Source organism: Apteryx mantelli, chromosome 3 (genome assembly GCF_036417845.1).
Source record: "Apteryx mantelli isolate bAptMan1 chromosome 3, bAptMan1.hap1, whole genome shotgun sequence".
NCBI classification, from domain to species: Eukaryota; Metazoa; Chordata; class Aves; order Apterygiformes; family Apterygidae; genus Apteryx; species Apteryx mantelli.
In genome coordinates this window covers 64691126-64706253 of record NC_089980.1, presented here as the reverse complement: position 1 = coordinate 64706253, position 15128 = coordinate 64691126, and the positions used below count along the sequence as shown (strand labels likewise).

The 15128-nt window shown below is 36.0% G+C and overlaps 1 protein-coding gene across 1 annotated transcript in view; it reads right to left on the bottom strand.

Annotated features, from left to right (window-relative positions):
• The window catches only part of ADGB (androglobin), a 132583-nt gene that overhangs the window by 22273 nt on the left and 95182 nt on the right, over positions 1-15128 (bottom strand). Inside the window, exons 26-27 of the mRNA XM_067294750.1 lie at positions 9360-9547; positions 7443-7627 (exon numbers count right to left, since the gene is read on the bottom strand). Of these exons, the coding sequence (XP_067150851.1) occupies positions 7443-7627; positions 9360-9547 (373 nt within the window). The remainder of the gene's footprint in view (positions 1-7442; positions 7628-9359; positions 9548-15128) is intronic.

Below are 15128 nucleotides of genomic sequence, written 5' to 3'. Positions count from 1 at the left end.
TACAGCAGCTTCACCTCAATCAGACTACCAGATTCAGGAAGCCCTAACAATATAGATCACCATCTCTAATATGATCCAATATGATATTGTAATATCTAATATCATTATCTATGATACTATCTTACCTGAATGGCTACAGGGAAAGGAAAGAGAATTCTAAAAGGGAACATCTCATAGGAAATTGAATAAGGGCAAAAAAAGCAGCTTCACCGGAGTTAAAGTAACAACAGCTTGACCATCAACAGGGAAAGAGATATATTTTTGACTTTACTGAGGACAGAAGGCTTTACTTTTCCCAAGTCTTACTCTAGAAGCAAAGGATGATACTGTATCACTGCAACACTTCAGTATAAAAATAGACTGTTTCATGTGTGTTGAGGAGATATCCTGGGAAGTTTGCGAGAGTTGAGAAAGCTATTAGGCCAGATTCAGCAAATTTGATAGGAGGCATGTCAGTGTATCAATGCCAAATTAAAGGTTAAGTGTGCAGCTAGAAACTTCAATGGAATCAGGAGACATTGTTTCTTAAGGAAGTCAAATGCCACAGATCACTTAGTATGTAGTATCTTTCTTCTATATAAGACAGTGGTTCCTATTTCCTAAGAAAAAGAAAATCTATAGGAGTTGGGGACTGAGATTCAGTGATGTTTCTCTGAGATGCTTCCAAGATGCATCTTTCAGGAGATGCTTCATTCAAGATGTCTCAAATTCCTAATTACAAACCATGAGCTGCTCTTCTGCATGACATTCAAAATCTTTTGCACCTGTACCATAGGTTGCTATCCCTGTGGTAAGGAGGCCTGAGGCAAAGAGCACTGCAAAAACATGGAACACCATTAAGTCACTTTTGCCTGGGGACTTGAAGGAAAACAGTAGTCTGTTCTCTCTAGCCTATTTTTTGGAGTGATGCAACTCAGTGGATGTTGCTGTGGAACAGCTGTGCCTGAGCAAGCCTGCGTCTGTGGAAGACTTTCTCACTCAGATAGAGCCTGCTGAGCTTTTCAGATATCAGTTACCCTCCCAGACTGTGAAGGTGAGAGAAGACATAACCCATAGTGATTAGATTATCAAGTCCTTCATCAGAGGGAACCACAATCATGGGGCTGTCATTCAAGAGAATTGCACTCAGATGACGAAGAAACTGAGATTATTTGGAGATCAGGATCTTTCATGTTCCTCTGCACCTGAGTGAAAACCTTCTGCAAAGAAACAACTCAGATTCTAAGTGGAAGAATAATTCCACATACAGCCTTTTCCACCAAGTAATTTGCCTTTAGTGTAGCATTTACGATATTTGCATGGAAGTTTTTGATGAGCAGGAATTCCTCAAAACCTCTTTAAGCACTGTTATCAAGAGACAATGCAGAGAACTCACAAGAAAGCTTTAAAGCTGTGAGACCAACTAAATATACTCCCTCTTGTAGTCAACAGAGAGAGATAAGCTCCTCTCAAGGAGGACTGGATTCTGGGTGTTAGGAGCTCTGAACTGCCCTCTGGAGGAGTCTACTTCTGTCCATCAAGGTAAGAGGGATTTAAGGGATGTTATCTTCATTAAGCTATAATTAGCTTTTGTGAATACCTCACTATCCTCCTCTTCTCTCTCTCTCCTAAATCTGAAGAGCGTAAGCATTTAAGAATTCTGTAGTGGTTTGCTCAGAGGATGATCCTGCCATGAGAATAACTCAGCTCTGAAAGGTGGAATCCCGTGCAAGACTGTTATTCTGCCCTTGCTGGAAAGAACACTTATTAAAGAAGTTTCCAAAAATGCATACATAAGCACAGTAATAGTTCTAGCAATTGTCACCAGGTGGTGCTGTAACACCAAATTACTTTTTTTACTGCATATATAACTATTCAGCCTTGGTTTTGCTAAGTTTTTTTTGCTAAGCTTTGCTAAGCAAAGCTCTGACTAGAAGGACTCTGTAAGGAACAGGAGAATTCATCCCTGCCTTGATTTTAGATTCATGTAAGTGTCGAAACGAAAACTATATACTTTGAAACTGGGTTGTGTCAGGCTGATATTATGAAAAAAAAAAAGGATTATGAGGTTGCTGTTGCCCATCTCTGCTGTCCCTCTATAAACAAGTCACACTTGCAGCATTTCAATATGTTTCTCCTTTACTGGCAAGCCAATGTTTAGGGCCCAAGTCATCTGCTACATTTCAGTATAAGTAAATATATTCAAAATCAATTGGCTGAATGTAGCTGGTGAGAAATAAAAGACATTTATAAGACAGCTCTGACTGTAGATGAATTAATGGACTGTGGGTGGGAAAGGGTGATAATGTTTTATTGATGATGCTTGCACAATCATGTCATTTAAGAATACTTCTGCCAACATACTAGTCAATTCTGCCTGCCTATGGCAGGCAAAAGTAGAATATGCATGATACTGAATATGCTTCAAATGTGAGAATTGTGTCTTGGTTAACTTACAAGTTTGGTACTGTGGTGCAGTGATCGTTTCTGAATATGCTTATTCAGTGAAAATATACTTTTTAGAAACTAACTAGCTACTGACAGTATGAACCTTGTTGCATTGGCTATTCTATAAATCCCCATCTAAACTTGGTGTCAGCATTTATGGAGGTTCCTGTATTATTATTGCACAAACCATAATTTCTGAGCACTTCTGGCAATAGCAAAGAAACATGCTTTTACAATGGTGCAAAATGCACCTACAGACACCCATCAGGTTGGTTAATATGATACTCTCATATTGGTTATATTGAGTACATTTCATAACCTTTTCATTTAGTTTGGATGTTCTGAAAAATTTAGAACATTTACATAAATGATTTTCTTTATGATATGCAGCATGCATATATATAGGAAGAGAACTTTAACATTAAGGCCACTTGGTCTACTATTTTTTTTTTAAATCAACAAACTGTTGAACAAGCTTCACAGTCACTCCTTCCAAATGATCATTCTCTATGCACTCAAACAAACTTAAACGGCACCATAATATTCATGCCACTTTCCAACAGATTCTAAATCATAACATTCTTTTTTACTGTCATTCTAATGTCAGGTCTACAAAATTTACACTCCCTCCGTAATAAACTACTTTTCACCACCACTTTTTCCAGTTAGAAATCAATCATTCCACTTCTGGAGAGGAACCTGATATGACAATCTTCCTATTTGCAATCACTTTAATATAACAGATATTTTGTTGACAGATTCACATTGGATTAAAATGGTTTAAAGCTAACAACATATTATTTGTGCCACAGCAGAATAAGAAGGCAGAATAAGAAAGAAAAGTCTAATGTTTGTGTCTGATTTTATATAAACTTTCCAAGGATTTTTTGGAAAGTTCCTCCCACCTATGCCCTCTGCTACACTGGCAAAGACAAAATGTCCCTTTTAGTCATTCTGAACCATTTGCTCCCTTCCAGCATCTGCTGGAACCCACTTCTCCTCCCTTTCATCTGATTGTATCTTTTAACTTATTTCAGTGTTCAGTCTTCAGGCTATGATCTTTACCAACGAGCTAGGTTACTGAAAGTTTCTTCTCTTTACCGAGGGTAACTTGGCAATTTATTTCAAGTATCTGTGATGCTGACCCTAATCTGAACCTTTCTGCTTCTGTTTCCACCAGTCTGTTGTTAAATTTATTAATCCATTCCCACATTCTAGTAACAGTAAACAAAAATAGCTATTGATTGACTATCATGGTAACTCAGTAACACAGTCATTAAAGCTTTTCCACCTCTTCCATTAAAAGCAGGATATTGTCATCTGATGGATTATAATTTAAGAACATAGTCTCTGTAGTATTTAATGTCACTTTTTTGGGGATAACAGTGTAGTTAAGACAGGAATCATATCGTTTTACAAACATGACAAAATTAGATATTTTTTCCACACAGCATCGAAAATCTATAAAAACAATCATTTTTTAAATATGTTAGAAAACTATACAGCTCAAAATAGTGAAGGTGAATGCATGAAATATGATGTTATTTTGAGCTTTAGCAAAGCAACAATCCAATATCTGAATGATGAGTCTTTGCTTCAAGTTCTGAACATGCTCCAACACAGGCAGAAACTGATTGATTTATAGAAGTCTCATTGTTTAAAAGTCTTCATACAAGAACTTATGACTTTAATATCTTACAACGTTGATGCATTGCAGTATCCATGGACAGTGCAGTAGCTGACTTGCTTATAAACTACTGCTTTATTTCAGCAAAACTGGAATGCCTATGAAAAATATACATTTTCAAAATGAAACCCTTAGATGCACTTCAAAAAAACTTAAAAACTTCAAAAATGTATACAATCTTATAAGTAAAATGGAAATGGCTTGATTAAGAAATGAAGTGTATAGAATAGTGGAAAACAACTGAAGATTATACAAAGATATTATGACTGGACTGCAGCATCACCCAAAGTCTATTAGATGTAAGAAGTATAGTGGAAGCAGGTAGGAGGTGCTTGATTTTTCATTGAAAATGACCTAAGCACAGCAGTGACAAATGTGGAAATTTTCCTAAGAATCATATACCTCATTTAACTGTATTCATTACTTCCCAGCAGTAAAATTAAACACACTTAAAAGTCAAATGTCAGTCACCTGACTGAGGAAGCCATTAAGTACTGTACTTTCAGATGGCAAAATTTTCATTCCTTTTTTTTTTAAGCTTCCTTAATAGCCCAGCTAAACCTAATGTTATCAGACAATAAAAACGCCATTAACAAACAGCTGATGGAGCTGATGGTAGCTCCTGAATACTGAGTTTGGCAAAACTCAAACTTCTGAAAACCTAGAAGCATTAAACATATAAGAGCATGTCCAGACAACCTATCTCTGCCCTCTAGAACATGCAGAAAATTATCTTGCTACGTTAGAGGGACGACAGGAGAGCATTGGTACAATCTCAAGCTGAAGACTATCACTATTCAGTCCAATTGTAAATGAATACCTGTTTATTTGGACAGCAAATTATTTCACAGAATGGTTGAGGTTGGAAGGGACCTCTGGAGATCAACTAGTCCAAACACCCGCCTCAAACAGGGCCACCTAGAGCATGTTGCCCAGGACCCTGTCCATACTACTCTGGAATATCTCCAAGGATGGAGACTCCACGACCTCTCGGGGCAACCTGTTCCAGTGCGCTGTCACCCTCACAGTAAAGAAGTTTTTTCTCATGTTCAGATGGAATTTCCTGTGTTTCAGTTTGTGCCCGTTGCCTCGCGTCCTGTCGCTGGACACCACTGAAAAGGCCCCATCCTCTTGACACCCTCCCTTCAGATACTTATAAGCATTCATAAGATCTCCCCTCAGCCTTCTCTTCTCCAGGATGAACAGGCCCAGCTCTCTTAGCCTTTTCTCATAGGAGAGATGCTCCAGTCCCCTAATCATCTTTGTAGCCCTTCGCTGGACTCATTCCAGTAATGCCATGTCTCTCTTGTATTGGGGAGCACAGCACTGGACCCAGCACTCCAGATGCAGCCTCACCAGAGCTGAGTAGAGGGGGGGAATCACCTCCCTTGACCTGCTGGCAGTGCTCCTCCTAATGCACCCCAGGATACCATTGGCCTTCTTGGCCATAAGGGCACATTGCTGGCTCACAGTCAACTTGTCCACCAGGAATCCCAGGTCCTTCTCTGCAGAGCTGCTTTCCAGCAGGTCAGTCCCCAGCCTGTACTGATGCATGGGGTTATTCCTCTCTAGGTGCAGGACCCTGCACTTGCCTTTGTTGAACTTCATGAGGTTCCTCTCCGCCCACCTCTCCAGCCTGTCCAGGTCTCTCTGAATGGCAGCACAGCCACTCTTCCCAGTTTTGTATCATCAGGAAGCTTGCTGAGGGTGCACTCTGACCCTTCATCCAAGTTATTGATGAAGAAGTTAAACAATACTGGACCCAGTATTGACCCCTGGGAGGGTACATCATTAATCAGAAAAAAATGTAAGCCTTACCCACTAACTGATATCACATAATCACCAAATGGTTAAGGTTAGAAGGCACCTCTGGAGATCATCTGGTCCAACACCCCCCTGCACAGAAGGGGGTCAGCTAGAGTAGGTTGTCCAGGACCATGTCCAGTAAGGTTTTGAATATCTCCAAGGACAGAGACTCCACAGCCTCTCTGAGCAACCTGTTTCAGTGTTTGACCATCCTCACAGGAAAAAAAGTTTTCTTATGTTTAAGTTGAATTTCCTGTCTTTTAATTTGTGCCCATTGTCTTTTGTCCTGTCACTGGGCACCACTGAGAAGAGTTTGGCTCCATAGTCCTTACTTCCCTGCCCCATCAGGTATGTACATGCTGCCAGGCTTGGACATAGACTAGATTCACGGATTTCCGGTTTGCTGGATTACATAAGAGTCAGTTTTTATCTCATGCCAGCTGGATGTATGTCAGGTACAATCACTACTAAGTTTCAAAGCACTTCAAGAAAATATGTGAATTTTTGCATACTTAAAAATGCTGACCTTTGAACACACACTGGTTCTTACCATTAACAAGAGCTGAGCTGAGATGACTGCAATGTAGTGAATGGCAATAAAAGAAAAAAAAAGAAAAAAAAAGATGTTTGAGCAAATAATCTTCTCTCTCAGATTCATACGTAGGCAAAAATGAGTGTGATGTTTGCTATAACTTTGAATTAAATTTTTCTCAAAGGAAATTTTGTCTAAATTGAAGTGTCCCTAAAGGATAGCTTTTTCTCAGTATTTCAGTTGCTATCATAAAGAATTGACAATACCATAATAGGCATTTCTGAGTTTGGCAAGTCTGGGGCAATTAGCTGTTTCTTCACTGTCTTCTGTTTCCACGAATAACACTGTGAAGCTGTAGGAAAGATGGAGTCAAAAATAGAAAGTTTTGCTGAAAGATAAACACTGTATCATTTATTCAAGAGTCTTTTGCCTTGCTCTGTGGATCATATGATAGATCAGAAGCCAATAACAAGTATGCTGCTGCTAAAAGGGGTGATGCTTAAGATGACTCATTTAAACCACTGGGTTCCTCTTTGAATTCTCTACCATGTCCCACAGTTTGGAAATAAATGTATTAACAGACAAAAAACACCTGAACTTTAAGATGAAACAAATAAAGGCAAGAACTTGAAAAGAAAGTATATTTCAGTCCTCAAGGACAAGGCAAGCATATGCATGAAATATTCAGAAATGACAAGCTACTTCAGCTTTCCACACAATTCTACTCAGTTACAGAACAAGACCAAAAGTCAGAGGTAGAAAACAAGGCTGGACACTTTATTTCAATCAATCCTTTTAGTACCTTTCCTCATTGCTGAGGATCCAAGGATTCCTTTTTCAAGAATGCAGCTGATTTCACCCAATCACAAGGAAATGAGGGATTTTATGGGAAAAAAGGGTAAAACATTTTTCTGTGATTACCTAAAACCACTGTAAGAATGTATAACCCTTAAGTGAATATAAGTATCAAATACAGAATACAATACTTACATGAGGAACTCGAAAGCCTTTCATTACTCAAGAAATTAAAAGCAGGGATGACCGCATGTCCCTTTCCAGTGGCACTCACAATTTCTTCCTCATTATCTATGACTTGTAGTTTAATGAACACGTCAGATTTAGAGGTTTGTACTTGCACAGTAGCAATATGTGATGCTGTGACTTTTACTGAATACCTAAAGAGGAAGAAAAAATTATAGCAAAACAATCAGCTATACCAGATTGTTCTTGTTTAGAAAAGTACCTAAACATATGCTGACTTGGAAGCACATACTTAAAATTAAGTTTGCGGTTAACTTTTCCTGCAATGCGATGGGCTAGGTTTCCTCTACTGGAGTTTAGTGCTGTGAATCCATGATCAGTATAGGCATGATTTGCTGTAAATAAAAGGGTGGTCCTGTTGTTTTCATTTTTTGCTCTCTTACCATATGTCTAGATGCACATTCTCCCTCATGCTGTACTAGTATTTGCTGAAAAATATGGAAAGCCAGATCAGGGAACTGATTCAATTAAAAAGTAATCCAGCAAAGGAAAAAAGAAGGATTTGCTTTCAAAAGGGTAGAGCTATCTCATTTGATGGCAGCTGTTACTCTGGTCAACTTAAAATATTGTGGAATTAAAAGACTGCAGAATTAAAGTCTTAGGATGAAATTCAAAGAATATTTTTATTGCCACTTATAACTTTATGTATTAGTTGAGGTTTTAGAAAAACTCTAAGTATGGAAGTTTCTTTTTCTTTAAGTTCAAATTGTTAGACTAACCTCAGTTAGCAAACAAACAAGCAAACAAATGATAAAAAATCCTGTCTCCTTAACTTCAGGACATCTCAAGACAAAAACATATTTATATTTTTAAATAAAATTCTTAAAAGACTGTTGACAGCTGAAGGGAAAATAAAATCAAGGGAGAGTCATAGTTTACAGAATTTCAGTGTATTTGTTACATCTCCATTTCAAATTTTCTTCACTGTAGTGAACCTGATTCCTCATGTTGAATAGACTTTACCCCAAGAATAATCCATTGATTTGAAATACTGATGTAAGTTGTCATAACACTTGCTCTGCCAGGAATCACGGCAAAATGTTAGAGACATATCCTTCAAAATCTACATGTGATCAGCTTTAAGCACAAACCTGTTCTGGTACAGTGTGCAGTCCTTTTGTGTAAAAACTTAAGCATAGTAATTTTGTAACAAAACTAATAGCTTTCATAGTACTATGAGATTAACTTTGTATTTGTTTAAGCAGTAAAACAAGCTAGCAATTAATGTTGAATAGGCATTTGTATAACTTCTGAAGGTCAGTTACTCAGCTAGAATAAAATGACTTCAGTAAAATTCAATCAACTAAAAAAGGATTAAGAACATTAAATCATCATGTTCTTATTAAATATGTTCTAAAACAATCTGCATGCTACAAAAAATGTATATAGTTCACGATTAAAGTAAATTTTTCTGCCAATACTGCAAGATGGAAATTGGTCTGATCAATCAGGAAAAATAAGTGTTGTATTTCTTGATTTTATTTCTAGCTTTGTCTGACTAGCTGGAAAACTACATCAAACTCCATGCCACCTTCTCCCCACCTGCAGTCTCTGTTTTAGTGCATGTTTAATTCCCCAAAGTATTATTGAATTTCAGTAACTGAAGCACAGATTAGTTTTCAAGATTAAGGCTACAGAAATGCAGAACACTGTTGTTATGATTTTAAAGTTACAGTCTGTGTACTTCATTAAGCAGTGGTAGTATTTCAGAAAATTACACATTCATTTATGAAAGTGATGAATTTAGTATCGAACACCCAATGGCCCATGAAATCCAAATGTTTGTTTTAACACCTTCTTCTTCTAAGGATGTTGGGGTGGTACATATAAAAAGCTGAATCTAGTCATTCTCCTTTCAATATTTACCTGAATATTATATGCTTGTCATTGGGTATGTAATAGTCTTTAATTTCTTTAGTAGAATAGAAGTTGTTTACAGCCTCACGAGAAAGGAAAGGGAGTGGAATATGGGAACCAATGAGCCGGAGCCTCCATCTCCCAGATGCCATAGATAAGTCACCAGTATGTGCTTCAGCCATGAAAGTGTATCCTTTCTGAAAGTAGAAAACAAGCCATTTTCACTAGGAAATAACACTACTCAAAAGGCACTCTATGACTACATGCAGCACACTTTTTATCCATAACGAGATGTGCTTCATAAGCAAGAATCTCATAGTATCTCATTAATTTCTTACTTACAGGGCACCTCTTATTACAGCAATTTGCGTTTGGCAAAAAGTTACATAGCAAGTAAAATAAAAACTCACCTAACTTCAAAGTTGGCCTGATTTTTGGTGTGTGTCTGTAATGCAATCAGACAAACTTTTGAGGCCCTTTTTTAACTAAATTATTTTATGATTCTAAGTAATTTAATAAAGTCTAATTTATCAAACATTAATGAGTTCTCGTTCTTTTATTCAGGCATGTGCAGTATTCTACTCTGAGACGTCTTCTTATAACATGACAAAGTTCAATAAAAGTAAAAATACATTTATCCAATAGGTTTTGTTACTTGGTACCTCATACTACCATACGAACAGCTCCTACATAAATCACACCTATATATCTTTGGGTTCTGTATTTCTATGCTTTCTAGCAAAACAACTAGCAATAGTAGCAATCAAATTCATTTTATTTTGTTTTTTTTTGCTCTTCTTGATATCACACCAAAAATATATGTTGTAGCAGTAGTACTAATCGTAGATATAATGAAGAAAGAATTCATTATGAAAGACTTTCATAAGCCAAGAACTTTAACTCCAAGCTCAGAGCCAGACACATCAAACCCACACTTTACTCCTGCTGAGCAAACAAACAGCAGTGAGTTACACTTCTCAAAGTCATTCTCCAGAAGTTGAGCTTTAGGGATACTTTGTGTAAAGGTAATTATTGTACTAAGTTGTTGCCATAAGACAAGACAACACATTATATCAGTGTAAAAGAAAGTAACAATCCTAGGAAACACTTTTTGGTTGCCCTAAATCTGCGCAGAATTTTCAGGGATACTTATTGAAGGTTAAATTGAAAAAAAAATAAAAAAATCAAAAGGCAAAGGTAGTCCATAAAACTGAATCTGAAGTAGCAAGTCTGGAGTTAAGACTTGCCTGGATACAGAGAGAAGAAGGAATAGAAAGTCAAACATTAGAATCAAAAAGAAGAGTCAAACAAGTTGTTGAATGAAATGAGAAGAGATATATAAAAGATAAATAAATCATGATGAAGTTAGATTTCTGTGAGCCATATCAAGCAAGACAAATGCAGAAGTCTTTTCACTGACATTAAAGGTAGGATTTTTAAACTGAACTTTTATATTCTTAAAGTAGCAATTTTCTTATACAGCATAATAAGAAGCAGAATGCTCTTACTTAGGCACAAATGCAGATTAAATATTCAAAAATACAAATACTATAAATAAAACATCTACTAGAATTTAAAAATTCTGGTCTTGTGTCAGCAAATTTAGCACAGTTAATCTCCACATGATTATGTCACCTATTAAATGCTATGATTTTGATTGAAAAAGGAAAAAGAAGCTGTTGATGGTGAAGATTAAAATGAGTGTTCTTCAAATTACTTAAAGCCTTAGGTTTCTTGTTTCCCTCACTTGTATTCTGAAAGACCCTCATATGATATCTTGGCTCCTTAAATGTCTATATTTTTCAGCTGTCTTGAATTGTTTGCATAATTAGGACTGTTTTTTTCATTGGAACTAGGCAAAATGACTCAGCTCATTTCAGCTGTTGTTGAAAATCAGAAAGAGATTGCTCCAGAAAACAACATCCCTTTCTTCACTTCTGAAATAACAACTTTTAAAGTGTGATTTATAAAAAAAAGTTCCCCTACTGTCTAATTCTATTCCCATTGCAGCTGATGAGAATATAACCATTAAATTCAAATGGAATAAAGTGAAAAGCAAGACTGAACCCTTTTGAAAGTCCACCTTGCATGACTTATTTCGCAGCTGCAAAGTCTCAGCATTGCAAACATCTTCCCTTCAGTTACTTAGACTTCAGATCATTACCCCTTCTCAATCAGCACTAAAGAGGGTTGCTTTATTGTCCGTCCTCTCGCTCCTGGATATTGAAAGGCAAGAAGTAAAAAACCCTGCAGTGCAAAAGAGATTGACACAAATCAGTTCCAAGAGGCTACTGATACGGATGGGTGTGCCATATGAGCTTGTCAAATTTGAAATAACTGAACCTTTGATTTGCTCCAGAATATTAACATACAAGGTAGGAGATATTTTCCCTATCAGCTGTAAAGGAAGATGACCATGAAGAGAGAGGAAATAGGATTTCGGGAAAGGATATCAAAAAGGGAGTTCCTATCAACACTAAGGTGCAGGAGGTAAGTCATATCCAGGAAAAGCATTATTCCATTAATTTATTACCCTTACGTGAACTGAGGAGTTGCTATATTCTTTTTTTAATGCTGTGTTGAGAAGACTGTAGGAAATTTCATATCCTGTAGAGTAAGGAATTCTTAAAAGATGCACCAGAGGAAAAAAATCCCCTGGGGTTTTGCTAAAAGAATTACTTAGAAAGGCTAATTGGTGTGCTTTTGCCTGTACACCATATATAAGAAAGAGGTGTGTTGTAAAATGCTGATGCATCATAATTTGAAACTGTGTAAAGATTTTGAAATGCAAAATGAGAAAAAGGAACAGTCAAGTATTTGAGATTATAGATACCTTTAACTTCATAGGTGACCTAAGCTAAGATGAAGTGACTAATATTTTTGGCAATTCATGCACAAGATACTCAGAAAAAGCTACCAGTCCTTGCATATATGAATGCAAATTTAGATAAACTATAAAGATGAAAATAACTTCATTCACTGATAAGAACAGAAATTGAAAAATGTCCATTCGTACTGGAGGCACTGCAGAAATATGAGTGAATACAATCTGCTGCATGGGAATTTAGGGATCAGATTAATTCTGCCTTAAAATCCTAGTTTAAATTAATACTGTCCCTTTTATCCTTACTTTTACTACTATCATTGTAAATAAAGCCCTAAATGTAATGATATTATTCTTATTTTTATGAAGATGTTGATTTAAGAAAAAATACTTCTGGTATTAAAAAAATCAAATTAAAAATTTTAAAAAAAAGCAATACAAGATGAATCAGCCTGATACAAATTTATCTTGTTGTTATGGATCCTGTGAAGGGCAACATGGGAAACTAGAACATAACTTAAAAGGTTTTATAATTTCCATATATTTTGTATTTTAAAAAACAAGGCAATATGAATGTGGCCATTTAAATAGCAGGGGCAAGTGAAAGGGGTATAATGAGAGCAATGGTCAACTGTGCCTGGGAATGCCAGTGAGTCTCCAGCATGACTGGGGAACTCAGGATTAAGTCCTTTCTTCAAATTCTCCAAACTAGGCCTAGCAACTAACTATTTCAAGCATAAAATTTCATATTGCACCCAAGAACTAGTCCAGAAGAAAATCTGTTGAAAAGTTTTCCCTCTAGCTAGTCTTCTGCTAAATTTCAGTTAAATGAAATCAGTATTTTCCAGTAAAAATGTTCTGTTTGAAAAATTCCTGACAATACGCAGGGTTGTGATTTCAGGACTATTGACTATTTATAATGAAATTAAAAGAAATGATTCATGATTCAAGTTTGTGCAATTGTAACTGTAGGTCATTTTACTCTTTTTAATCATTATAAGGTAAGAGCAACTTTTCAAAGATATCATTCAGGCGAACTCGCCTTTTTAAATATGCAGTTAAGCATGTACTTAAAGTCCCCCTGTCCTTAACAAGTTCATTTGTAAACAGAGTGATTTAGCCATATATTCAAGTGCTTACTGGCAGCATGGTGCACGTGAGAAAAACACTCTCTTTTGTGGGTCTATTTATAAAGATAAGGTTCTACAATCTGAATGTTCACAATACCTTTGCAGAAAACTTAGAATTAAAGTTAAAAATAATTGGCTGAGTGGGCATTTCAGAACACCATAATTAATTAGAAAGCACAATAACTGAATTTTGGGGCTGGTAAGACCATCAAGTAATCATCAGTCACTACTGAGAAATAATCAAATGTATCTAGACAAGCCAGATTTATGTCTTATTCTTATAAACCTCCAATAAGAGATATCATTAGGTATCTTGTTTCAATTCACTATCCCTAAAATCAGAAAGTGTTGGCTTTTTTTTCCTAATATATCACCTAAATTAACTTTTCTGTAAAGTAAGCTAATTTCCTTAGGTCTTTTCACAAGTAGTCAAGACAAATAACTGATTAGTGTCTTTGCCTACTTAGACTTATATTTTCTAGACTAAATAGATTGTAAATGATGATTACTTATCCTCTTATTACTGAGCTGAAGTTTGAGGAATACTTATCTCTCTATCACTTTCTACAATGTGTTCAAAAGACTTGTGAATAATAAAGTGAGTAGAGGAAAAAAAACCTTTATCCAGTAGTAGAAAATATGACTACGGAAGGAGAAAATCTAATGTAGAAAATCCAAATATTGCAAAGCAAGTAACTAAAGTCTGTATCTAGATTGTAATGTCTGCAGCAAAAAGACAGGTTTTATTGCTAGTCTGCAGATTTTTTTCTTAGTGTCAATCATTTTGAAATGAACTTTAATGTGTTCCAGGAGTGGCTGTGGCAGCAGAATAACAATACCCGCTGCTATATATATATATTTTTAAGCTCTGCTGAAAGTTGCTGATTCATAGTTTTGAAGCAGAACACCTACATGGTAGGTTTATTTCAAAAAAAGTACTTGATCTGTATTAACATTGACACTTGAAATTCAGACATACTGTATAATTTCTTACCTACTGTATTATGTTGTTGACTATTTTTTTCTTCTTTTTACAAAATACTACTAAAAGGAAAGGTAACAGATTAAAATAATACCACTGTATCCTGTATTTTAAAATAATCACATAATGTCTTGTCAAAACATCAATAGAGCTTTTGATAAAATGTGCAGGCCCACTGAAATGGTAATGAATCATTTATAAAGAGGAGGGAAACAAGCTAAATTGTACAGTATAAGGTTATATTTTTATTGACAAACTCAGCAGCAGAGATTAAGAAGAGTAATAACAACAAGTAGAAAAATAGAGCATAACTACACCATTCTGTTCTAAATCAAAACTAAATCTAAATCTCCTAAATCAAAATCATTCTTTACTGATATTAACCATATTTTATATTATAAAGTGTAAAGCTTAGAGAATAACAACAACGTCAGCTTTAAGTAGGGAGTTCTTCAACATGGAACAGGAGTAGAAAAAGGTCTATTTTCATTAGCTGACAACAGAATCACTGAGGTCATCATGTGCTGTACCCATAAAAAAATATGATTCTAGAAGGTAACCAGTGGGGTAGGGTATAGCAAAAGGAGTATTTCCTACAGTAAAACCACTGTACTGAACAAAAGTTCTGGTAAGATCTTATTTGTAATACTGTGTACAGTCTTGGATATTTTTATCCAAGAAAAGTATCTTACATAGTAAGAGGTCTGAGAAAGAATTAGTAAAATCAGGGAAATGGAAAGCCTGTCTTGCAAGACAGAACTAGACAACTGTAGCCTGCTAAGCAAGACAGATGCCGAAAGGGGATCTAGAATATATCTGAAGTTGTGATTGCACTCTCCACA